The following is a 24,985-nucleotide window of genomic DNA, read 5'->3' on the forward strand; positions in this document are numbered from 1 at the left end:
TTGCCGTTGGTTCACCCTCCAATGGCCGCTGCGGCCAGCACACCGCGCTGATCCGAAGCCAGGAGCCAGGTGCTTCTCCTGGTCTCCCATGGGGTGCAGCGCCCAAGCACCTGGGCCATCCTCCACTGCCTTCCCGGGCCACAGCAGAGAGCTGGCCTGGAAGAGGGGCAACCGGGACAGAATCCGGCGCCCTGACTGGGACTAGAACCCGGGGTGCCGGCGCCGCAGGCGGAGGATTAGCCTAGTGAGCCGCGGCGCCGGCCAGAGGTTGCATTTCTTAGGGAAGAAACACACAGCAGCGCCACAGGGCCCGGGGCGTCCCTGGGCAGCACGAACGCCTCCCAAGCCGCTCGGCGCCGCGTGGCCGATTCGCCGCTCGAGGCTCGAGCCCGGATCTGGTGACCGCCAGGGACCGAGCCGCCCCGACCCCGGGAGTCTGAGGCAACCGGCGGCGCCGCCGCGCCTCCCACACAGCGGGCCTCGTGGAGGCCGCCTCGGCCTCCCGGCCCCGCCTGCCCGGCTCCCCGGGGTAAACCACCCGAGGGACCCTGGCCTCGAGGCCGTGACCTCCGAGGGAGAGACCTCGTCCCTCTGCGATACAGCAACCGGCGCGCCCGGAGAAGCCCCGCCCGCCGTCACCGCCCCGCGCTACACAAGCCCCGCCCCGCGAAGCCCCGCCCGCCGTCACCTCCCCGGCCCGCCCCTCCTCGCGACACACACAAGCCCCGCCCTCCTCGTGGCCCTGCCCGCAGTCACCGCCCCGCGCCACACGCAAGCCCCGCCCTCCGTCACCTCCCGACCCCGCCCCTCGTGGCCCCGCCCCCGTGGCCCCGCCCCGACCTGATCCAAACTCACCGCGCGCGGCGGCCGCTGAGGCGGGGACGTGGACGCCGGGGGCGCTGCGGAGGCGGGGCTCGCCTTTTCGGCTGCGTCAGTGGCGGACGGCGTGGACTTCCGGCGTTCCTTAGCCTGAAAGAATCGGCTCAGCACCGCTTGCCGGGCCGGCGCAGGGCCGGAAGCGGCAAGGCCGCCTGAGGCACGCTTCCCGCGAGGCATCGCAAGCATGGGCACTGCGGCACGGCTACTGGGCCCGGCGCGGGCGCGGGCGCGCGGCCCCCTCTAGACGTGCGCGGGCGCGAGCACGCCGCGACGCCCGGTGCGGAGGCGGGGCCTCGTGCGCACCAATGGGCGTGAGGGGGCGTGGCGACCGGCGTTTCGCGCCAAGCTGGGTTCGGGCCCCGGGTGTGGGCGGCCGCGAGCTGAGCTGTTGGCCGCCGCCGCCATGGTTCGTCCGCTCAACTGCATCGTCGCTGTGTCCCAGAACATGGGCATCGGCAAGAACGGGGACCTGCCGTGGCCCCCGCTCAGGTACCCGCCGGCCGGGCCGGAGAGCGAGGCTGGCGCGGGGGTCTCGTCCTGGCCGCGGGGCGGGGGGCAGCGGCGGACTCGGCTGACCGCAGGGGCCGGGCCTCGGTGGCCTGGAGCTCCAGTGCTGACCTGCCGCCCGCGGAGCCCTGGCCCGGGCCTAGGCCCTCGCCCTGGGGCACCTGCGCATACAAGTGCACACACGTGCGTGGAACTAGAGGCAGGTGCACGTACACACAGGCACGCACACGGGTGGATGACGTCCTGAGTAACCCTGCGTTTCTCCAACTCGCAGGAATGAATTCAGGTATTTCCAGAGGATGACCACAACGTCGTCAGTGGCAGGTAACGTGGGGTGGCCGAGGGACTGCGCCCCGAGGGGAGTGTGCCGCCGTGGAGTCACGTGGTGTCGGGCTTCGCTCCCGCTCCCCCGGGATCTGCCGACAGCCAGCAGGGTGGTGTCGGGCTTCGCTCCCCCGGGATCTGCCGACAGCCAGCAGGGTTCCTCGCACGCTCGTGTTTTGCTTCCTTCTGGGAAGCTTTGCCAGCTCACATGTACTGAGGCTGGGTAGTGGCTTCGATGAAAGTTCGGCCCCAGTGATGCCCAGAGGAGGCTGCTGGGAGGGAAGATAAAATAAAAGCGTTAAGCAGTTACATGATGGGCGATTTTGGAGATCTGGGATAGCTGTGAGAAAGACAGCGTCCATCTGCAGGTTCACTTCCTGAGTGGCTGCAACAGCCCAGTCTGGGCCAGGTCGAAGCCAGGAGCCAGGGACTGCGTCTGGGTTTCCCACTTGGGTGCAGGGGCCCACGCCGTTGGGCCGCGTTCTGCTGCCTTCCCAGGCGCGCAGCAGGGAGCTGGCTCGGGAGCTGAGCAGCCGGGCCTCTGACTGGCATTCCGATGTGGGGTGCCAGCATTGTAGGCAGCGGCTTAGACCACCGTGCCACAGCACTGGGCCCTGGCCTTCAAGCTGATCCACAGAGGCAGCAGGGGTGAGCTCTCCAGTTTTCAGGTAGAGTCTGGGGGATGTGGAGAAAAGCAGGAGAGTGTATGATTGTAATCACGATGACTGAGGTACCAGTGCTCCCTGCTGATGGCCTGGGAAAGCAGCAGAGGACGGCCCAAATGCTTGGGGCCCTCCCACCCATGAAGGAGATCCAGATGAAGCTCTTGGCTCCAGGCTTTGGCCCTGCTCAGCCCTGGCTGTTGCGGCCACTTGGGAGTAAACCAGTGCATGGAAGATCTCCGATCTGCCTCTCTCTCTCTGACTTGAAAATAATAAGTCTTTAAAAAGAAAACAGCGTAAGAGTGGAGTGATACCTTGTTAGAAACCCAAGAAAGGTATTTATGTTCACAGAGGGAGGAGCGGCAGAGTATACCAGGCACCAGGAAGGTGGGAAGGGACAGACGGCCTCGCTTTACCAGGACGGAGTCAAGGCCTTGGACTTGGCACTCAGGTCGCTGGTAGAGATAAGATGGCAGGAGCCCAAAGCCAAAGAGTTGGCCCAAACCCCACAAGAATCTTAGGAAAATCTTTGGTATATTACCGAACCTTTGATCCAGATAGCTTGTTTTGTTTTAGCTAGTGTTATTTATTTGTATTTACTTGAAAGGCAGAGAGAGAAACCCTTAATCTGCTGATTCACTCCCCAAATGACCCCAAGAGCTGCTCTGGGCCAGGGTGAAACCAGGAGTTTGGAATTCCACCAGACCTCCCACGTGGACGGCAGGGGCCCACGCACTTGGGTACACATTAGCAGCAAGCTGGGTGGACAGCGGAGCGGAGGCTGGACCCCAGGACCCCAGGATAGGACGCAGGTGCCCCAAGTGGTGTCTCAGCCCCTGCACCAGATGCCTGCCCCTAACCCAGAGACCTGGGTCTCCAGCAAGTAACAAAACCAGAGGTGGATTTTCTGTGTGTATAGAGTTTTCATAGAAGTGTTGTACTTGGAAGAGAATAGAGGCACAGATGAGCATGTCTTAAGGTAACTAAGAAGAATATTAAACAGCTGTTTTTATAAGTATGGGTTAGGAGTAGACTTTTAATATATATATATATATAATGTTGAAAGAGTTACAGAGAGGAAGAGACAGAGTGATCTTCCATCTACTGATTGACTTCCCAGTGGCCACAGTGGACAGTGCTGGGCCAGGCAGGAGCCAGGAGCTTCATTCAGGTCTCCCACATGGGTGCAGAAGGCCCAAACACGTGTCCCACCCTCCACTGCTTCTCCCAGGCCTTTAGCAGGGGGTGGATTGGAAGCAGAGCAGCCGGGACAGGAATGGACACCCTTATTGGCGGGCCTGGGTTTGATACCGGCTCTCCGCCGGATCCAGATTCCTGCTAATGCAGACCCTGGGAGGCAGCAGTGACGGCTCGGGTTACTGGGTTCCTGTCACCCACATGTGAGAGCTGCATGGAGCGGGCTTCGGCCCTGCCAAGGATCATTGCAGACATTGGTGAACCAGCAGATGGATAGGAACTTTATAGATGAGGAAAATGCAAGGGATTAATGTGAAAGATTTGCATACTGTGTGACAGGATCCATTCAGCGTGAACACTCTTGTTGGCAGTTGATTAAAGGTAGATATTGCATATAAATTGCATAAAGCCAAAGGAAAAAATGGTGACTATGTTTAAGTAGTGAGTATAGAAATGTGAATTTCGGTAAAGCTGCTTAAGTTTTACTTTTTTTTAAAGATTTTATTTATTTCTTTGAGAGGTAGAGTTACAGACAGTGAGAGGGAGAGACAGAGAGAAAGGTCTTCCTTCCGTTGGTTCACTCCCCATACGGCCGCAGTGGCCAGGGCTGCACCAATCTGAAGCCAGGAACCAGGAGTTTCTTCCCAGTCTCCCATGCGGGTGCAGGGACCCAAGCATTTGGGCCATCCTCTACTGCTTTCCCAGGCAATAGCAGAGGGCTGGATTGGAAGAGGAGCAGCCAGAATTAGAACCAGCATCCATATGGGATGCGGGCACTGCAGGTGGAGGACTAACCTACTGCGATGCGGAGCTAGCCCGTAAGTTTTAATATTTTTTAAAGAAACCCACTTGGGGCCCGCACTGTGGCTCAGTGGGTTGACGCCTTGGCCTGAAGTGCCGGCATCCCATATGGGCACTGGTTCTAGTCCCAGCTGCTCCACTTGTGATCCAGCTCTCTGCTATGGCCTGGGAAAGCAGTGGAGGATGGCCCAAGTCTTTGGGCCCCTGCACCCACATGGGAGACCCAAAAGAAGCTCCTGGCTTCAGATTTGCACAGCTCCGGCCATTGCAGCCAACTGGGGAGTGAACCATCGGATGGAAGACACCCCCCCCCCCACCCGCCTCTCTTCTCTCTGTAACTCTGACTTTCAAATAAATAAATAAATCTTTAAAAAATACATTATAGTTAGTAAAACATTTCTTGAAAAAAAAACTCACTAGATGTCACTGTGACAGTCCTATCAATTTATAATATATGGGTATGAGTATGAAGATACATGAATATTCCCAAAATGTGCTTCTCCCTGTGTGTGATTGATAGGTAAACAGAACCTGGTGATTATGGGGAGGAAGACCTGGTTCTCCATTCCAGAGAAGAACCGGCCTCTAAAGGACAGGATCAACATAGTTCTCAGCAGAGAACTCAAGTAAGTCCGTAAACCCCCGAGAAAAGCAGTGACAGCCGGACACCGCCAGCTACTCACTGTCACAAAGGTGACCTCAAGAAATGAACAAGCTGTCACTCACACCTCCTGTGTGATCCATTGATTTCCTCACCTTAAAAAGCTACACTGACCATGAAGCTCACTGTGGTAACAAGTTTGCAAGTTTCCAACATCACTTGTACCACGGAGCCAATAAGTTATTTCTGATTTCCTAGAAATCAAACTACATTTGGGACTTGCCAAAATTAGAGGGCTCAGCTCCTCTCGGACTCTAACCCAAATGCAGTAAGATTTTGGGTTTAGGATAGGCTGAAACTTGCTGTAATCTTAGGCGTTATTGTTCGTAGTTAACCACGGTGCCAGAACAGTAGTTTGTACCAGTGTCTGAAGGTGGAAAATCTCAAAGCAGCGAAGTGGTCCGGGGGTGAGGGAGTGTTTTCAGTGGGCCTCTGCGGAGTAGGGAGTTCTGGGTACTCAGAATGTCCCAGGGCGGCGGGCGTGGGGTTGGGGAAAGGATCCCGGTAAGACTGTCCCTGCCTGTGGACATCCGGGTCACCTACTCCATGTGTGACGGATCCCGATTTCTATTTGGTTTGCTTTTGTTGTTGTTGACATCGTTTCTCACCCCCTGGAAGTTACTTCCTGATCTCTGCTGGGAGGGAGGATTAGCGGGACCTGAGTTAAACTGAAGGGAACGTTTGGGAGGGGCATATTAATCATTCCTCCTTAAACTGGTCATGGAGTCACCAGAAAGAAGGCAGCATTTCAGGGCACCACGTGCCTGAGAATGGTGGACGGGATATTCCTTCCCCGGGGTAGACAGGTCAGTATCAGAAGGCGCTATAGCAGAGTTGGCTTACACAGTGGGCGCGGGAAGTAGAAATCTATAGATAAGGCTGCAGGAGGGGAGGATGGAGCTCTTGCAGGGGCCAAGGTTCTGCAGAAGACGTTTCTTTTTCACAGAGGCTTCAGCTCTGCTCTACAGGCCTTTGAGTCCAGCCCAGTCGGGCGGCAGCAGCTAGTTAGACAGGAGCACACTGACCAAGCACCTGGGCAGTGGCACCTAGCTGCTAACCAGGTAACCGGAGACAATTGCCTGGCCACCTTCACACACTGGCAGGAGAAAACATCACTCAACCCTCGGCTTATAAGATGTCCTCCCCAGTCCCTCCCCACACAGCACAGAGCCGAGCAGGGAGCAGGGAGCTTGCCAGAACAGTGCCCTGACTGCCTGCGGCAGACGGGCCAGGGGTTGGTGTGCTCCTGCCGTCTCCATGTTCATGCTGCTGTCCGCCTGGTTGCTAGGGTATTCTCATTATCTCTTTCCTTGGTAGAATCCAGATTCAAAGACTACATTGCCCTTCCCAGGGACTTCTTAATAACATATTCTTGAATAGTACTCAAGTTTATTTATGGCTAGCTTGGGCCAGCCAAACATAAAGAAACCTCAGTAGGGAACTGTTCAGTTGAACCAGCGTTTCTGCTCAAATGATGAGTTTAATTTCATCTTGATGCACCCCCTGTGGCGTGTGTGATTGGGTTGGGTTGCATCTTATGTATTGATACATAATACTTGTTAGTGGATTTCGCTTTTCTCTTAAGTGTCAGAAAACATGAAGTCTTTCTTACCAAGCGTTTCACAGATGTAGTGATAGTAGTTAAGAAGAAATTGGGGCTTTCTTTGTTGTTGTTTTGTCATTCCTCCTGCTTCCCTGCTTGGTGTTCACATACACCAAGCCCCTGCTGTGTGCCAGCCCTTACTGGCCTAGACAGGACTGGGACTGTAAGAAGAAACTGAACCCTTGAGGTCACCCCAAAATTTGCTGGCAAACACTAGTTATGTGGAGCAGACATTTCCTTAATGAGGTATGGAGGCCAAGTGCTGTTCCAGAGCATCCCAAACGCGCTGTGGATTTGAAAGAACTGAGCTGAGGAGGAGAGCAGGGGCTGCTGGTGGGGGCAGGGTTTCACTTGGCAGAAATGTCCTGAGAAGGGGTGTGGTGACGGGCGCACCGATCTGTGAATAGCGGAAAATCAATATGTGATTTCTCAAGAGCAGCTTTGTAAAGTCCTTGGAACCAGAAACTAAAGAGGTTTTACTGCAGTGCTGTAACCTTGACACCATCTTTACAAAACCCAAAATTGTCTCAGTCCATGAAAGTTATATCAGTTTCATTATATAATTTTTTATTACCCTATCATAGTCTCTCCTGTATGTTTCAGCATAGCAAACACTGACTGGCCTGGCTACTTTATCAGTTTTTATTTATCTATTCAAAAGGCAGAATGCCCGAGGGACAGAAGAGACAGGGAGAGGGATTTTCCCTTCTGGTCCAGTCCCCAAGTGCCTGCAAGTACAGGCTGGGCCCAAGCGGAAGCCAGAAGCCAGGAACCCCCTGTGGGTCTCCCATGTGGACAGCAGGAACCCAAGGGCTTGGGCCATCCTCTACTGCCTTCCAGGCACATTAGCGGGGAGCTGGCTGGGAAGGTACTCCGATACATGGCATGCAGGTGTCTAAGCGACACCTTAATCCACTGTGCCCCAACTCTGCCCCTTACTCGACGTCTGTTACCTGCACTGGCACCTGTGAACTGTGGCTTTAGGCAAGTTACAGGTGAGCTCCGATGAACCTCAGCTTCCGTATCTCTTAGGTGAGACTAATAGTGACGGCTTCTTGTGGGATTTTGAGGTTTCACTGCCCTTTTATATGCAAAGTTCCTGGCTCAGCAAAGGTAGACTACAGCTGCCAGTTCCTGTGCTACCCTTCAACGCGGCTCCCTTATAGCTTACAGCAAATATAGATGACAGTAAACAGGCCGTTTGCACGGCGCCATCACTGTGCTCTCCCCTCAGTCTTGCACAGAAGCCCCCCCTTAAGTACTTTTTTCCGACTCTGGCCTTTGCTCCGTTGTCCTGTCCTGGCACTTTAAGCCTCACCACAGATCACTTCCACCGTCACCGTCCTCCGAGCCTTCTTACCACAGATCACTTCCACCGTCATCGTCCTCCGAGCCTTCCTGTGTCGAACACGACCTGTAACCCTCACCAGCAGCTTGGTGCAGAGAGGTCCGTCAGTTCTGTGCTGTGCACCTGTCTGTCTTGTGAGATACGCAGCGCAGGCACCCTGCCAAGTCGCCTCCTCCCCGGCCCCGGGCCCTGGGGTGCAGCCCCTCTCTCTGGCCACTGCCCAGGAACCTCTCTATCTGCCATCGAGGTCTTTTTTGGGTGCAGACACTGTTTTTGTTTCTCTGTTCTCAGCATCCTTCTTCCTTGCAAAGTTGAGGTTGAGATCGTCACATAATGGCCGGTCCCTAGATGATTCCTAAAAACACGATGACCTCGCAGGTACCACCGTCACCTGCCTCTTCCCTACTTATATGTTAGGAGGAAAATTTCTGTACATATCTAGTGGCTTCATAGTATTCCTTTATGAAAATCCATAATACTGGAGCCTGTTTGTAATAGTTAGAAACCATGTTTTTAAAGACTGAGTGTGAGAGGTGGTAAGTTCAGCCTGTGCTTCAGGTCTAGTTCAGGTAATATTGTAGCCTTTGTTTTTTGGTGTTTTTAAGTGTTTTCCCAACAATCTGCAGGGAAGTGGAGCTGGAATTCCTCCTGCCGTGGCTGTTGTCTTTCACGTCAGACCAGGGGAACAGGATAATGCTCACGTGTGCTGTGGGCCAGCCAGACGAGTCAGAGGACACAGGTCAGAGGGCTCTGACTGATCTAGGCCCCAACATCCTGATGTGCTAGGGCCCATGGCCTGCAGCAGCTGCGGCCCCCAACATCATAGCTCGAGGGTCACCTCCCAGTCCTCCATTTCCTAGCCAAGTAATCACTGGGGTTATTTAACCCCTCAGCCTCAAAGTCCTCATTTCTGCAGGGAACCGTTGTCCCTACTGATGGCTGATCAGATTGCATTATACTAGTGGAGTGGCTGCTGCACACACCAGGTCAGGAAGCCTCGCACAAACCCTCCTTGGGGATTTGAGACGGAGACACAGTGTGCAGCATGGCCATGCCCTTGGGCTGCCGTGGCCTGGCCCCCACGAGGAGGCCCAGAGTATGATGACTGGAGGCAGCAGTCAGAAGTTGCAGTGTTGAGCGCTTGCTGTCTGTTCTTCACTGAGTTCCTTTCCAGATCTGACTGTGAAAGCGCTGATGGATTCAGACATTAGCTCAACTTCTGCCTTTGCTTTTTTACCCATCTAGGAGTCTAGCATCTCCTCTGAAATTTATTTCTACATTGCTAAATAGCAGCATTTTTTTTTTTTCTTACTTAAAAGGCAGAGACAGACACACAGATTTCCCACCTGCTGGTTCACTTCCCAGCAGCCAGGGATGGACTAGGCAAAGCCCGGGGCCAGGAACCCAGTCTGGGTCTCCTACGTGAGTGACAGGAATTCAGATACTTGAGCCATCACCTGCTGCCTTCCAGGATACAGGAACAGGGAGCAGAGCCAGGACTGGGACTCCGGTGTTCTGATAAGGGATATCAGTGTCCCTGTGCACTGTACACTGTCCCTGTACTGTACCAGTACATCACAGCCCCGCCCTAAATAGCTGTGTTTTGCAGACACATTTCTTCTTAATCTGTTCTTGGTTTTTCTTTTCTGCACTCACTACAGTAGGGCAAGGAAGTAGCCTTCCCCTGCTGGCCTGTCGAGTCATCTCCAAGCCATTGTTCCACGGTCTCCACAAAATTAATTTCCCCTTTGACGCCCACACCAACCATTTGTATCACCTTCCAGACCGTATCGCTGTTGCCCACCACCGTCTCGGACACTGCTTTCAGTTTCCCTCATTGTCGGCTCTGAAATCGCTGTTTTCCATTCAGCCCTGTCTGCTGTAGCGAGTTCTGACCTCAGCACCCTCAGTTGCCTACACCACGGTGGCCCCACCGCCAGCACAGTAGTCTGTGTGTGTTAACCGGCCTGTCTTGTGTCTCCAGGTTCAAGTCCCTTCCCGAACAATCCCTGCCACTGCCCCCTTTCCTCTGGGGACCTTGGCCTCGGTGCCCTTCCAGCCTGAGACAAAGCCTGTGCTGGGCCGCATCCTAGCTCCTGTAGGGCTGGCAGTGAGGTACTGTGTGTCTGCCGGAGAGTGGATAGTCCCCAGAGTGCCTGATTCACCCTTGCTCCCTTTGACACGGACTTGTAATTTTCTTTCGTATCTAACCGTGAAAGCCAAGTTCAGCACCTTGCCTCCTTTCTGAAGGGCACTGCAGTTCCCCCACCCCACCCCACCCCACCCCAGTCCTCCTGAAAAGGAAACATTTAGGGAGGTTGGTGGAGATTAGGCTAGACAGCTTAAGCACATAATGTAATAAGCTTTTTCTCTTTGGGATTTTTAATTGTGTAACTAATAGAGTCTCATGTTTAAATACCTCATCCATTTCTGTATTCTTCGAGACATGAAGACCCTGCCCAAGGTTACCACATACCAGCATTCTGAATATCTTTCCAACATTGTATCATGTCACTTTTCAAACATGCAGAAGCTATTTTACGGTAAACAGCTGTGTACCCCCACACGGATTCTATCAGGAAACTTTACTGTAGGTGCTTTATTGCACATCTACCCAACAGTCTTACTTCCCCATTTCAGAGTAACTTGCTGACATTACTGTACTTTCCCCTACACACATCATAATATCGTTAACTAGAATTCAGAGTTTCTTTGTAGCTTTTTTCTTTGGGGAACAGTACAGCCCACAGGGAGATGCAGAAGTCTTGAATGTGTGTCTGCTAATTGTTGACAACTGTGTACCCATTGTAACCCATCACCCCCAGGTGCACCCTCTGCACAGCCTCTCGATTTTTTGCCCAACATAGCTATCAGGAGACGTCACCCATGGTTTCGTTTTGGGTTCATTGTAAACCGTAGATGCACGGATACACGGGCCGCACTGACGTGAAGTGCTGCTTGTTGAAAGGATGCCTGTGTGTGATTATTTTACAGTGACTTCTCCTTTTCAGAGTATTTGACTGGAATGGATGCCTTTTACAAAAACTACAAGTAATTCTTTTTTTTCAACTCAGGGAACCGCCACAAGGAGCGCATTTCCTTGCTAAGAGTCTGGCTGATGCCTTAAAACTTATTGAGGAACCAGAACTGGCAGATAAAGTGGACATGGTTTGGATAGTGGGGGGCAGCTCTGTGTATAAGGTGAGTTGAGCGACCTGTAGATGTGGAAAACTCTTCTACCGCACCATCTGTCAGCTGACCTGAGAGGAGAGGAGGCCAGCACAGGCATAGCCCACTGTCTGGCCCTTGGGACAGTTTCGCCAGGAGCGCAGGAAGCAGCGCATGTTACCATCAGTCTGAATTCTTTGTTGTTTGATACTCTGAGGCAAACTGCATACAAACGTAAAAGTAAAGTAGTTAGGCTATACTAATCTATTTTTATCCTTTTGAAATTGACAAACGGTTCTATGTGCTTATATGCAACATAGGGAGTTTCTTGATATATTTCTATATTTTGACACATAGTAGTTATACATATTTATGGAGTACACTTTATAATGATCATATCAGGGTAATTGACATATCTGTCATAACACACCTCAGACGTTTATCATTTCTTTGTGTTGGGAACATTCAGAATCCTCTCCTCTAACAATTCTGAGATATTCACCTAATTGTCATGGACCGTGGTCCTCACAGTGTGCTGGAGGACATGAGAAGTTCCCCCTCCATCCAGCTGCACCCCGTGAGCCCTCCCTCTCCCGTCTCCCCAACACACCCTTGTCAGGCTCTACTTCCTTGAGATCATCTTGGCAGCCTCCACAAATGACAGAACACATGGTTACATGTATGCCTCATGGAGTGGCTCAGTCAAGCCAATGGACATGTATGTTACCTCCCTGGCATGCCTTGTGCTGAGAGCAGCTAACCTGTGCACTGAGCGAGTTTCAAGAACACGATACATTGTTACTAACGGTAGTCACCCTATACTTACTCCTCTGTGTGATCTAAACTTTGTTTTCACCAACAGCTCCCCACTGACTGTATCCAGTTCATAGTAGTAGGTATTTCCAATTTTAAATTGTTCTGCACCCTTCCTTGAGTCATACGTATCTACACGGTTTCCCACTCCCTAAATGCCCCAGATGTGGAAGCTGATCCCCTGTCTTTCAGAATAAATCCAGCTCTTTCTGAGAAAGTCTGGGCTCTCAGTTGCTGTACACTCATTAGATGCCTGTAGATTTGTTAAAAGCACGAAACTGTTCCTCAAGCAATGTGGTATAATAGGAGGGCATGGGGAGACAGTTACATGATTTCATATCTTAAGGGGAAATACTATTTAAAAATGAAAATATTCCTTTTTCTTAATGCCAAAGATTTCCACCTTTAAAAACAGATTTTCTGACTCTTAAACTCTAAAGAAAGGCGAGCTTGGAGCTGCTGTTGTGGCAGATCAAGTAAAGCTGCCGCCTACAACCCCAGCATCCCAGTTAGGTGCTGTTCCATGTCCCGGCTGCTCCTCTTCTGATCCAGCTCCCTGCTAATGCCCCTGGGAAAACCGCAGCAAATGGCACAAGTGCTTGGACCCCTGCTGCCCTTGTGGGCCTCCTGGAAGAAGCTCCTGGCGCCTGGCATCAGCCTAGCCCATCCCTGGCGATTATAGCCATCTGGGAGTGAACCAGGGATGAGGACCAGTCTGTCTCTCTCTCTCTCTCCCCCCTTCATCCCTGCTGTCTTTTCTGACTTTTGAAGATTTATTTATTTTTTACTGGAGAGGCAGAGACAGAGAGAGAGGTCTTCCATCCATTGGTTCACTCCCCAGTTGGCCACAACGGCCGGAATTGCGCCAATCCAAAGCCAGGAGCTTCTTCCAGGTCTCCCATGCAGGTGCAGGGGCCCAAAGATTTGGCCCATCTTCTACTGCTTTCCCAGGCCACAGCAGAGAGCTGGATCGGAAGTGGAGCAGCCGGGACTAGAACCAGCGCCTATATGGGATGCCAGCACTTCAGGCCAGGGCATTAACCCACTGCGCCACAGCACTGGCCCCTTTTCTGACTTTTTTTTTTAAATCTTTAAAAAGAAAGAAAATCAGTCCCTTCCCTTGGGATAGCCTGTGTCTAGTGAAATTTTTGTAGAAAGAACACCAGCAACCCAGGTGGATGACGAAACTTTCTGCGGTGAGCATTTGGTGCAGCAGTCCAAAGGTTTCAAGTCCCAGCTCCACTTCCTATTCCAGCTCCTACTGATCACTCCCTGGGACGCAGCAGGTGAGGGCTCAAGTAATTGAGTCCCTGCCACCCACCTAGGAAACCCAGTTTCAGTTCCCAGCTCCTGGCTTCCACCCAACCCAGCCCCCACTAAACAGTATTTTTAGTGACTGTGACCCATGCATGAGGTCAGGTATGGAATTTCCCACTGGTGGTGTCCTGTTGCAGGGTTTCAGGTTACAAAGGCCAACCTGAACCATCTCATCTGCATATGCAAATGCACCATTGTCCATAGCAGTGGACTGCTTGGGACTGTTGGGTCTTAAAGACTCCACCGCTGCCTGGGCTCACTAGGCTAATCCTCCGCCTGCGGCGCTGGCAGGGGTAGAGTTGTAGACAGTGAGAGAGAGAGAGACAGACGGACAAAGGTCTTCCGTCCATTGGTTCACCATCCAAATGGCCACTATGGCCAGCGTGCTGCACTGATTGGAAGCCAAGAACCAAGTGCTTCCTCCAGGTCTCCCGTGCGGGTGTGGGGCCCAAGGACTTGGGCCATCCTCCACTGCCCTCCCGGGCCACAGCAGAGAGCTGGACTGGAAGAGGAGCAACAAGGACTAGAACCCAGCGCCCATATGGGATGCAGGTGCTGTAGGCGGAGGATTAACCTAGTACGCCATGGCGCTTGCCCTAGTCTCATAATTATTGATAATTGTTGGTACCATTCTAACAAAGGCACCCCAAATTGAAGACCAGGGTATTTAAATTATACTCTGTAATGGTAACAGGCATGTCTTTAAGATTTAGTACATACCCAATTAATGAAAACAAAAATCTTAAAGAATTTATGTGGGGCTGACACTGTGGGTAAAACCAGCGCCTGCAGCGCCGGCATCCCATATGGGTGCTGGTTCTAGTCCCGGCTGCTCCACTTCCGATCCAGCTCTCTGCTATGGCCTGGGAAGGCAATAGAAGATGGCCCAAGCCCTTGGGCCCCTGCACCAGCATGAGAGACTAGGATGAAGCTCCTGGCTCCTGGCTTCGGATCAGCGCAGCTCCAGCCATTGCGGCCAATTGGGGAGTGAACCAACAGATGGAAGACCTCTCTCTCTCTGCCTCTCCTTCTCTGTGTAACTCTTCAAATAAATTAATTTAAAAAGAGAGAGAGAGAGTTTGTGTGTCTTTTGACCTCCATGAAAGAACCTGACTCCTGTTGTTTGATTCCTCAGGAAGCCATGAATCAGCCAGGCCATCTCAGACTGTTTGTGACAAGGATCATGCAGGAATTTGAAAGTGACACGTTTTTTCCAGAAATTGATTTGGAGAAATACAGACTGCTCCCAGAGTAAGTGTGATGCTATTAATAATTCTGAAGCCTTCGAGATTCCGTTAGCATCGGAGAGAACACAGCTTTCCAGGTTGAATGCCGGGGAGCGATGTGTTTTGAGGACCGGCGCGGTAGGTGTTTCAGAACTCTGTTGGCTTAGAAGTGTTCACGTTTTAAGGATCTTCGTGAAATAGCGAAGAGTAGGCATTAGCTCGCTCTCAGAGGGTCAGGGACTGGCTCAGGCACTGGGGAAGCAGTGGGCAGTGCTGTCACTTCCCCCTGAGAGACCCGGTGTGGGGTGGGCAGGCAAAAGCAAGAGACTGGCAGACACAGACAGAGGTGCGGTGTGGGGAACTCAAGTGTTGGTGGGTACAGTGTAGTCCCAGAAGTCCTTGCTGAACACTCATGTTTACACTGAGATCTAAATGGCCAAAAGCCAGGGACCACAGCTTGCAGGATGGAGGCCTGTGGCAGGAACAGGCTTATTCTTTCTCTGAGCCCAGAGACCTCTGTAAGCCTTGGGAACAAGTGGAGGTCGGTAGGGGTCAGAGCAAGTGCAGGTTTGGAAGGCCCGGAAAAGTGACAGTGGTCTAGCCACCTCGCAGGAGTGGACCGGAGTGGGGAGACCGGTCAGTGGCAACGTTGCCAGTGAAAGATGAGGGGACTTAGCTAGAAGGTGGCAGGCGTGGGTGAAGTTGGAGACGCTTCTACTTTCTAAGGTGTGCCTGTGCTGTGCGGCTGCTACAAGCAGAACCGTACAGTGTCCAGTCTACTGGATTAGCATCCTTCACTGGGCATAATGTGTTCGAGGTGCAGCCACATTGTAATTTGTCATCAGCGCTTTGTCGCTTCCTGTTACCAAGAAGCATTCGCTGTGTGGGTATCCACGGTCTGTTTATCATTCACAGCTGGTGGACGTGCGCTCTGAACTTTTCAGCTACTGCAGTGCTGCTGTGAACAGTCATGTGCAAGAGTGTTTATGCAGCCGTCTATCTGCGTCCCCCGTGGGTGGAATCCACAGGAATTGCTGTGTCATATGGGCTCTATGAGTAGCATTTTCGCTCAACTTTACCAACGTGCCAATCCCTTATATGTGAACGAAGGCACCAATCTGCCCGCATCCTCACCAGCACTTCCTGTCCGCTGTGACTTTGTGTCTGTTTTCTTAATTTTGTAGCAAAATGGGTAGTCTGTGGTCAATAGATAGATAACCAGTAAGTGCTTATTGCTCAGCAACGCCTCATCCACCACAAGAGATCAAAGAGTTTTCCTGGATCATCCGTGCCTGCGATGAGTACAGAGAATAGACAGGGGCACAAAGCTAACCACTATCCCTGGGCAGCAGTCACTGGGTATCAGCGTGGAGCCGAGACGTGTCGGGCCCGGGCAGTGTTCTTGGCAGAGACAAAGACACCGTGGAGAGCCAGGGTCGCACCCTGGGTGCAGCCCACAGGATGCGAGGCAGAAGCCAAGATGGATGTGGCCTGGAGATCTGGGGACCAGTAGTCAGCAGCCCTGAGTGGAGACCCCAGGTTTTGAACAGGAAGCTAGAGTGAACCGAGACCTAAGTGGGAGTAGGAGAGAGCAGGTGCATGGGGATTCTAGTAAAGGGGTTGCAGTGTGCTGTGCCCTGGAGAGCTAGCACGGCGAGAGCCCGACAGGCAGGAACCCAGAGCCTGCCGCCGTGCAGGGCCCGTCACTTCAGCCCTGCTCCATGCGGCCCAAGGCTGCGTTTCATTTGTCTTGTGCTCATTCCAGAAATGTAATTCCAAGCGTAAGATCTGGCGGACGCATCTTAAGAGAGGTCAGGTTAGCTGGTGACAAGCGTGGAGAGAGAGAGAAACTGCTAACAGCGGCTCGGATTTGGGGAAGAGATAGGAATGGAACGGAGGAGAAAGGCCCCTTTTGCTCTCTAACTGCCATCTAGTTTGCGGTTTTTTCTAACCACTTCCCCACCTGCTGTATATGTGTAGGATTTCACACAGCCCAGCGGCAGCTCGGCACAGACCTGGTGCCTTTGGGCTGGGCGCCCAGGGAGCTGCGGGCCTGACAGGTGTACTGATCACGTGTATCTTCCTTCTCCAGGTACCCAGGCGTCCTTTCCGATGTCCAGGAGGAGAAAGGCATCAAGTACAAATTTGAAGTTTATGAAAAGAACGATTAATACGAAGGCGTTTCCTGGCTCATCTCCAGTCCTACCCCTCCTCTGGAAAGTTACGGATTTGGACGTCAGAAAACAGACTGTTATTGTTGACTTTAGGCCCGGGGAGCATTACTTCTAAATCGTGTGTCTTCATCCCCCACTTGGGGACTGGGCCATTCCTTGCCCTGCCTGCCTCAGTGCCTCCCCCCCCCCCCCCCCCAGCACCTCCTAGGGCCAGCGACTGCAAGACAGCCCAGAGCGAGTCTCCCGGGAGCCTAGCTGACACCAGGGATCCCAGACGTGGCACCCAGACAGATTGGTCCAGTGGGCAGAAACTACAGCTGAGATTTTACCAGAAAAGCAGATCAGAATAGGAGCTGTGATTACTCTGTGCTCCTTGTCCGTCGGAGCAGAGTTCTACTCACTCAGAGAGCGAGTCAATAACAGAACCCCGCGGGTCCTGTGCCGTGGCAAGGGAGCCACCTCGCCTTTTTGCTGGGTAAGAGAAGGAAAGGGCTGAGGCCTTCAGGGTGGCTGTTTCTGATCTTTGGGGAGACCCAGGGATAGAACCAGAACAGGCTGCTCTCTCCAAGAAAGACGAACCCAGTAACAAGCCTAGGAGCCAACATTAAGAATGCAGTGAGAATGGCTGTTCCAGAAACAAAAACTAGTAAGTTAGGAACCACACTTCCCGAACCTGAAAAGTGGAAATTAAAACGTTTTACCTATCACATTAGCAAAACTGTAGGTTATTAGATAGGTAAAGAAATCTTGTTTTCTGTGGCCAGTGGTCAGTGCAGTGGGGGAAGCCACTACTTGGCATTCCGGATCCGAGTGCCAGCTCAACTCCTGGCTGCTCCACTTCCAATCCAGCTCCCTGCCGATGTGCCTGGGAAGGCAGCAGAGGACGGCCCAAGGCTTGAGACCCTGCCACCCACGTGGGAGACCCGGATGGAGTTCCCGGATCTTGGCTTCAGCCATGTGAGGCGTGAACCAGTACATGGGACATCTCTTGCTCTCTCTGTCTGCCTCTCCCTCTGTCTCTGTTGTGCTACCTTTCCAATAAATACATTTATAATTTTTAAAAGAAATCCCATTTTGTGCCTTGAAAATTGATACAACCTTTAGAGTATAAGAAAGCCATGTCAGTGTGATTCAGAACACTCTGGGCTCACTTCTAGAAGTGAATCCTGAACAGAGGAAGGCTCTAAGAATATTCATTACAGTACTTTCTTTAACTTGGAAATACCCAAATGTCAATCAATAAAGACGTGACTATAAATAAAAACATGTCTATAGAATGTAATATTCTGCAAGTTAGAAGAATGAGGCACTAACAGAAATGCCAAAGGCTGCTAAACAAATTACATATAACAGCCCAAACTTCTAAATAATGTGTGTAGGCAAAAAGTAAGCCACAGACTGTTAACAGTTCAGAGTTGCCAGGTTTATTTGTTGTATTAGGTAAGTGTTCGTGATTGGCTTTCTTTGAACCGTTATGTGTTAATTTTTATGAAAAACTAAGATGATACACTGAGCCCTTAGGTTCAGCAGTAAAGGATGTAGGGCCAGTGCTGTGGCTTAGTGGGTAAAGCCACCACATGCAGTGCTGGCATCCCTTATGGGTGTCGGTTCGAGACCCGGCTACTCCACTTCCCATCCAGCTCTCTGCCATGGCCTGGGAAAGCAGTGGAAGATGGCCCAAGTCCTTAGGCCCCTGCACCTGTGTGGGAGACTGGGAAGAAGCTCCTGGCTCCTGGCTTCGGATTGGCCCAACTCTAGCCATTGCGGCCATCTGAGGAGTGAACCAGCGGATGGAAGACCTCTCTCTCTCTCTCTCTATGCCTCTGCAACTGTGCCTTTCAAATAAAATAAATCTTTAAAAAAAAAAAAAAGACGCAGCGCACCGGGAGTGAAAAGGAGTTTCCTAAAGTTTCCTGTCGAGGGAGCACACCATGCAGAAAAGCAGGAATCGTCAGCACGCAGATGTGTGACCCACCAGGAGACAGTGCTGTCGCAGCAATGACAACGTGGAAACTGCAGAACCCCGAGGTCAGGAAGAGAACGTAGCCGACAGAAGGGCAGGGTCGAGTGGCCGTGAGGCACAGGCAGGGGTGTGCAGTGCCAGGAGAAGACTGGCAGGTGCCACAGGGGTGTGGGGAAGTGAAGCAGAGGGAGTGGGAAAGCTGGGACAGGCTCGTAGAGCAGGCCCCCCTTGGGTAGCAAGCTCAAAACTGCTGAGTAGCCTGGGACACGGAAGGAAGACAGCCACAGTATTCTCCCCGGGTCACTGGTGGCGTAGGGCGCTGCCCCTGGTGTAGGCTGAACACACGGCACCTGCCAGAGCCCAGGGTGTGCAGCGAGAAGCCGTGAGTGCACAGAACACCGGAGTCATTCCCTACGTTCATGTACGTGAGATGTCCGAGCTTCTCAAGCAGTCAAACTGTAAAACCACACTTGGTTTACTTGGGATATTTTATAATTTTTAATACAGAAATCAGCCAATTCAAAATTCAGTTGAAAGATGATGATAGCTTGGCCACAGAGGTAGTTGGGCATAGTGAGAATCTGCAACAAATCCTAGGCAGAACCTTACTCGCAACTGACAAATTCTGTTCTCAACCAAGTGAGCTGTCGAGTGAAGCAGAATAGCGACGTTTTCAGCCACCCAGAGACAGGTTACTGCCGTGGGCCCTTTCTGGAAAGCTACTGGAGGAAATGCTCCAGGAAAATGAGGAAGCAAACAAATCCAAAACGGATGACCTGGGACCCAGGAAGTGGGATTCAAGACACGCAGTGTACCAGCTCTGCACTTGGCTTGGAAAACAGCAAAGTAGGAATGGAGGGTTGACAGGCCTGGGTCGTCTGGAAAGAAGTGATCGAAGACAAAGCACATGCTAAAGACCAGGGTGGGGTGGGCTTAGCGAGCAATTCTGGGGAGGTGAGGAGTCTAAGGAAGGAACACGTTAATCTTTCAACGGCGAGTATGTCCTACATCTCCATACACAGTCATGATGATGTGATGGCTGCCTAGCCTTGACACCTGATTATTCTAGGACACGTGGAGGAAAAGAGAGGACAGTGGTAGTGCAGGAGCTAAATCCTCACCTGTCCTCACAACGCTGGAAACCACTATATGATGATTAGAAACAGTAAGTCCAGAAATGACAAGATCTTCAAGGAAGAAACAGCAGAAACCAGTGAGCGTCCAAAGGCGTCGCTGTTTTGGGAGGTGGGAGGGGACTGCTGGGACGGGTGTTTTGTAAGCTTTAAGGATCCAAAATTACAGGTATTCATTCACCTGAGAACCAGAGCAGGAAATGAGCTTGGGATGAAGGTAACTGGTGGAGGGGACGCTCAGAGCCAACGCGCCCGCCCCCGGAGAGCACCACTGAGGCGGGGGGGCAGGGCAGGTGCAGGTGTTTTCACCGTGAGACCTCTGGACCTGCTTGATTTTAGTTGACCATCTTCATGTACATCTTTAACAAGAACAGTTCCTTTTTTTTCTTTTTTTTTTTTTTTTAATTTTTGACAGGCAGAGTGGACAGTGAGAGAGAGAGACAGAGAGAAAGGTCTTCCTTTGTCGTTGGTTCACCCTCCAATGGCTGCTGCGGCCGGCGCACCGCGCTGATCCGAAGCCAGGAGCCAGGTGCTTCTCCCGGTCTCCCATGGGATGCAGGGCCCAAGCACTTGGGCCATCCTCCACTGCACTCCTGGGCCACAGCAAAGAGCTGGCCTGGAAGAGGGGCAACCAGGACAGAATCCGGTGCCCCGACCGGGACTAGAATTCGGTGTGCCGGTGCCTCAAGGCAGAAGATTAGCCTGTTGAGCCACGGCACCGGCCAGAGCTGCCAGAACAGTTCCTTCTTAAGACAAAGTTGTACTCATGCGAAAGTGCTGGGCTCCTGTTTGTCTTTATTCTCCCCACATAAAATTTCAAACTCTGGGGCCGGTGTGTGCAGCAATTTAAGCCACCACTTGTGACGCCAGCATCCCTCTCAGCATCGAGTCCAGGCTGCTCGGCTCCCAACCCTACTTCCTGCTAATGCACCTGGGAAGGCAGCAGATGATGGGCCAAGTACGTGGGCCCCTGCACCCACATGGGAGACCTGGCTGCGATTCCTGGGTCCTGGTTTCACCCTGGCCTGGTCCCAGCCCTTTGGGAGTCAGTCATTCAAATCAATCAATCTCTCTGCCCTCTCCCATCTCCCTGTGAGTGTGTGTGTGCCTCCCATAACTGTGCCAATCAAATAAATAAACCTTTAAAAACAAACAAACCTGAGGGCAGGCGTTTGGCGCAGCAATTAATACAGAGGTTCTACGCCCGGATCCCACACTGGAGTGCCTGGTTCTGTTCTCGGCTCCTCCTCTGGTCCAGCTCCCTACAATGCAGGCTCTGGGAGGCAGTGGTGATAGCCCGTGCTTGGGGACCTGCCCCCACGTGGGAGACCTGAATGGAGTTCCCGGCTTCTGCCAGGTCCAGCCACGATTGTTGGGGGCATTCGGGAAATGAACCAGTGAGTGACAGGGCTCTCCCACTCTAGCTTTCAAAGAAAAAGTAATTTTTTTAACAAAAGAAGGTTGCCTAAACCATCTTTAAAAAAAATTCCAACTCTGATGGTAACATATCCCATGATGAACAGAAAGGATCACGTAGTGGGCCAGGAGTCAGAGGGAAGCCAAAGAGCAGTTCCTAGCCAGTCGGCAGGCCTCCTCCCGTGGGGCCGGACACGATCGTGTCCCCACTAGCACTATAAAGGGATCATGTGGGACAGAAGTGTGAGTGACGCATCTTGCAGATGCCCAGGTCAGCACGTTTCACCCGTTTCGGTGTGAAGCAGTACCTGCTTCCTTACAACGTCCCGGCTGCACCCGTGCACGAGTGGGCCAGAATCCGCCCGCAGGTGACCAGCTCAGCGAGTCTGAGCCCTGGTGGAGGGCACCGTGGCACCGTGTGTCCTATCTCCAGGGTGTGCAAGTGAAGCAAAACAGGAAAGAAGGACATCGTGGGGCCGGCGCTGCAGCGCAGCAGGTTAACGCCCTGGCCTGCAGCACAGGCATCCCATACAGGTGCTGGTTCGAGACCCAGCTGGTTTGAGACCCGGCTGCTCCACTTCCGATCCAGCTCTCTGCTATGGCCTGGGAAAGCAGCAAAAGACAGCCCAAGTCCTTGGGCCCCTGCACCCATGTGGGAGACCTGGAGTAAGCTCCTGGCTCCTGGCTTCAAATTGGCGCAGCTCCAGCCGTTGCAGCCAATTGGGGAGTGAACCATCGGATGGAAGACCTCTCTCTCTCTCTCTGCCTCTCTTCTCTCTGTGTAACTCTGACTTTATAATAAATAAATAAATCTTTAAAAAAAAAAAGTACATCGTGATAAGTCAATGTGTTTAAAATCAGAGAGGGTAGTGTTAGAGATGAGATTTATGCATTGCTCACCTATTTTAAAAACTAAAGACTTTCCTTGTAAGTATTCAGTAACTGAAACACCTGCCAAGCATCCCCATAACAGATGTCTCTTAGAATACTTTTTATATAGTTAATAAATAAAAAATCATAAAGTAAATGACCTAATTAACATGACAAGGAGGGAAAGTTGGCTGGCCAGATGCTGAAGAGATTCAGAAAAACAATCAACTCTGAAAGATGAAACCTGTGGTTAAGGAGTAACAGCTTGGGGAGGGGGCGGTGCATAATTAAGTGAGCCCCCTTAGCACAGAATCAGAGACTGCGGTGAGGAGGAACCACTGCTCGTGGAGGGCTAGAGATGGCCAAGAGGGAGACAAGCTCGACCCTGGAGAGGTGGCACTGCTCCTGGGCACGGACAACTGCAGCCAGTCCTGACGAGCCGCTCCTGAACTTGCTGTTCCCAGGGCTGGCGTGGGTACCGGGCAGGGTTTTTAGTGTATTTATTTTGCATTATTTGGAAGGCAGAGGGACAGAGAGCTCTTCCATCCCCTGGTTCGCTCTCCAAATGTCCACAGCAGCCAGGACTGCCGCAGGCTGAAGCCAGGAGCCCAGAACTCAATCTGGGTCTCCCTCGTGGGTGGCAGCAACACAGCCGCTTGAGCCACCATCTGTTGCCTCCAGGAGGTTTGCTGGCAGGAAGCTGGGTTTGGAAGCAGAGTAGCCAGGATTCGAACCAAGCACTCTGATCTGGGATGCCAGTGTCCCAGGCAGCCACTGAACGGCTGCCCCGAATGCCCAGCCCAGAAGGCTTCTTAATCAGTACCCTGACATTTCTGTGTGTGTGGCATTGCAAGCGACTGGGCTCAGTAAGCAAAGCCAATGTGAAGCAAGAGCTATTGGAAGAGGGACTGGAGGGCGTCTCTCCTTTGTGCAGGAGCCACAGGGCACAGACAAGACAAACCCAGGGGTAAAAGTGAGTCTGCAAGGCGGAGACTTGGCACAGCGCCCCCTGCGGAAATCAGCTGGGAGCGGAATCCTGAGTGAGACGGCAGCCCCTTTGCCGGCCCTGCTCCTGGCCCCCCTCAAAGGCCCAAAGGCTTGGCTTGGTGACATAGGGTGGAGGCCTCCAGGGCCTGGCACTGCCCACAGCCCCTGTACTACTGTCCTCTGTATACTGACAGGTGGATTCACGAAGCTTAAGCCAGCACTTGACCGTGAACTATTTCAAGCTCACGGAGAAGTTGAAGGACTGTGCCGTGAGCTCTGAGGGAAGCGTGGCCCTCAGTAACCCATGCGTCTGGCCCTCAGAGCCCACCCCCGGGCGCAGAGGACACCCCGTTTAGGCTGAGCGTCGCCTGTGCCTGAACTCCGTGGTCGGGCTTCCTCGGGAGAATTCACGGGAGTCTCACCCGTGCTGCACGTCTGTGCCTTCTTAGTGCCAAGCGGTATTCGAAGCTAACCTAGGGCGCATGAAAACATTTCTGGGGACAAACAGCGCTTCACGCACCAGGCAGCTCCAGGCCAGACGCACTTCGGGGCCCTGCTGAGGCCGGGCGCGGGGGCCAAGGCCGCAGAGCCGACTGCCTGCTTGCTAACACCGCCTTGCCGCGTTTGTTCCACCCTCAAAGGCCTCACCAGCTCCCTCACCGCAAGGCGCCTGGCTGAGCGTCAGGCACCTGGCCCTTTAGTGCAAGAACTGGCGCGAGGTCAGCCTGCCTCTGCAGACCAGGCGGGGGGGCCGCCCCACGGCTTAGCCGGCTTGCCCGGCTGCTGTCCGTCGGGTTTCAGCTGCAGCACTCTGATGGGTGGCTGTGCTCTGCTGATGGCCATGTGGACGCCTCTAAGCTGGGGTTCAGGCTTGGCCTTGAGGGGCCCAGTGAGGGGACGACGGAGGGGATGAAGGCAGGCCTAGGTCCCAGGCACAGGGGGGCCGCGGGGACACCTCAGCTCTGGATTCCAAAACCCAGGGACAGGTGAGGTGTCGCCAGGCCGCTCCAGCGCCAAGCGCCGAGGGCCAGCTCGGTGTCTGCCGCACCTCTCCAGCTATTCCCCTGCAGCTGCGCCGCCCAGGCTGTTTTCTCTCACTGGGACGGCAGCAGTGGCCTGCACTGGTGGGCGCTCCGTCTGTCATCTCCCCCCCTCCCACAGCTACCGGAAACAGCCACCAAGACCATCGTTCTGCTCCCATCACCGCCATGCCTCTCCTGACCGCCAGCCCTGCCTGCTGCCCGTAGACCATGCCGCCCCTCAGTAAGCGTCTCCGGCACACCCAGGCTCCGCCACTCTCCGGCCTTCCCCAGGCTCCTCTCTGCACACATCCTGCAGTCCGCACCCACCTGTGGGGCCGCTGCCCTGGTGCAGCGGCTGAGCCTCCACCTGCAGCGCCAGTGTCCCGTATTGGGGCACTGGTTTGAGTCCCACCTGCTCCACTTCCCATCCAGCTCCCTGCTAATGAGCCTGGGAAGACAACAGAAACTGGCCCAAGTCCTTTTCCCCTGCCACCCATGGGGGAGACCGGATGGAGTTCCTGGTCATGTGGAAAGTGAAGCAGTAGAAGGAAGATAGATCTCTCTCTCTCTCTCTCTCTCTCTCTCTCTCTCTCTCTCCTCTCTATCACTCTGCCCTTAAAATAAATGAATCAATCTTTCTTACAATGCAAAAAGGAAACAACACACCAAGTTGTTCCTCAAAGCCCTGCTTAAATCCCAGACTGTCCGTCCCCACACCCTCTCTGCTCACTGTCCTTGAGCCACCCAGCATCGCCCGCCTGTGTCACAGCCCTTAAGTTACACACACACACACACACACACACCGCCTTGTCACTCAGGAACGTTTTCAGCTGCCAGGTCAGGAAATCCCAGTTTTTAGCCACTGAAGCAAACTGGGATTGTCCTGACTCTGACTCTCGTGGGTTTCCCCTCAA

The 24,985-nt window shown here is 53.0% G+C and overlaps 2 protein-coding genes across 3 annotated transcripts in view; one reads left to right on the top strand and one right to left on the bottom strand.

Annotated features, from left to right (window-relative positions):
• Positions 1-1,163, bottom strand: part of MSH3 (mutS homolog 3) — a 178,447-nt gene extending 177,284 nt beyond the window's left edge. The window contains exon 1 of one of the 2 annotated variants that reach the window (XM_062212494.1): positions 856-1,163. In XM_062212494.1, the coding sequence (XP_062068478.1) occupies positions 856-1,065 (210 nt within the window). In that variant the 5' untranslated portion in view covers positions 1,066-1,163. Of the gene's footprint in view, positions 1-840 lie in introns of both variants that reach the window. The other variant, XM_062212493.1, reaches the window with a different exon arrangement.
• Positions 1,164-1,208: 45 nt separating this feature from the next.
• On the top strand, positions 1,209-18,517 carry DHFR (dihydrofolate reductase). The gene is made up of 6 exons (XM_062212495.1): positions 1,209-1,368; positions 1,661-1,710; positions 4,891-4,996; positions 11,057-11,183; positions 14,416-14,531; positions 16,599-18,517. The coding sequence occupies exons 1-6, from the start codon at positions 1,283-1,285 to the stop codon at positions 16,675-16,677; spliced, it is 564 nt and encodes a 187-aa protein (XP_062068479.1). The 5' UTR covers positions 1,209-1,282; the 3' UTR covers positions 16,678-18,517.
• Positions 18,518-24,985: the final 6,468 nt, after the last annotated feature.

The sequence above is a fragment of the Lepus europaeus genome, chromosome 15, assembly GCF_033115175.1.
Source record: "Lepus europaeus isolate LE1 chromosome 15, mLepTim1.pri, whole genome shotgun sequence".
Classification (NCBI taxonomy): Eukaryota; Metazoa; Chordata; class Mammalia; order Lagomorpha; family Leporidae; genus Lepus; species Lepus europaeus.

Excerpts from the sequence above, each read along its gene's own strand:
- DHFR (XM_062212495.1), top strand. The coding sequence starts at position 1,283 with ATGGTTCGTCCGCTCAACTGCATCGTCGCTGTGTCCCAGAACATGGGC. Across the intron at positions 1,711-4,890 it reads CACAACGTCGTCAGTGGCAG|GTAAACAGAACCTGGTGATT; the intron begins GTAACGTGGGGT and ends TGTGATTGATAG. Across the intron at positions 11,184-14,415 it reads GGGGCAGCTCTGTGTATAAG|GAAGCCATGAATCAGCCAGG; the intron begins GTGAGTTGAGCG and ends TTGATTCCTCAG.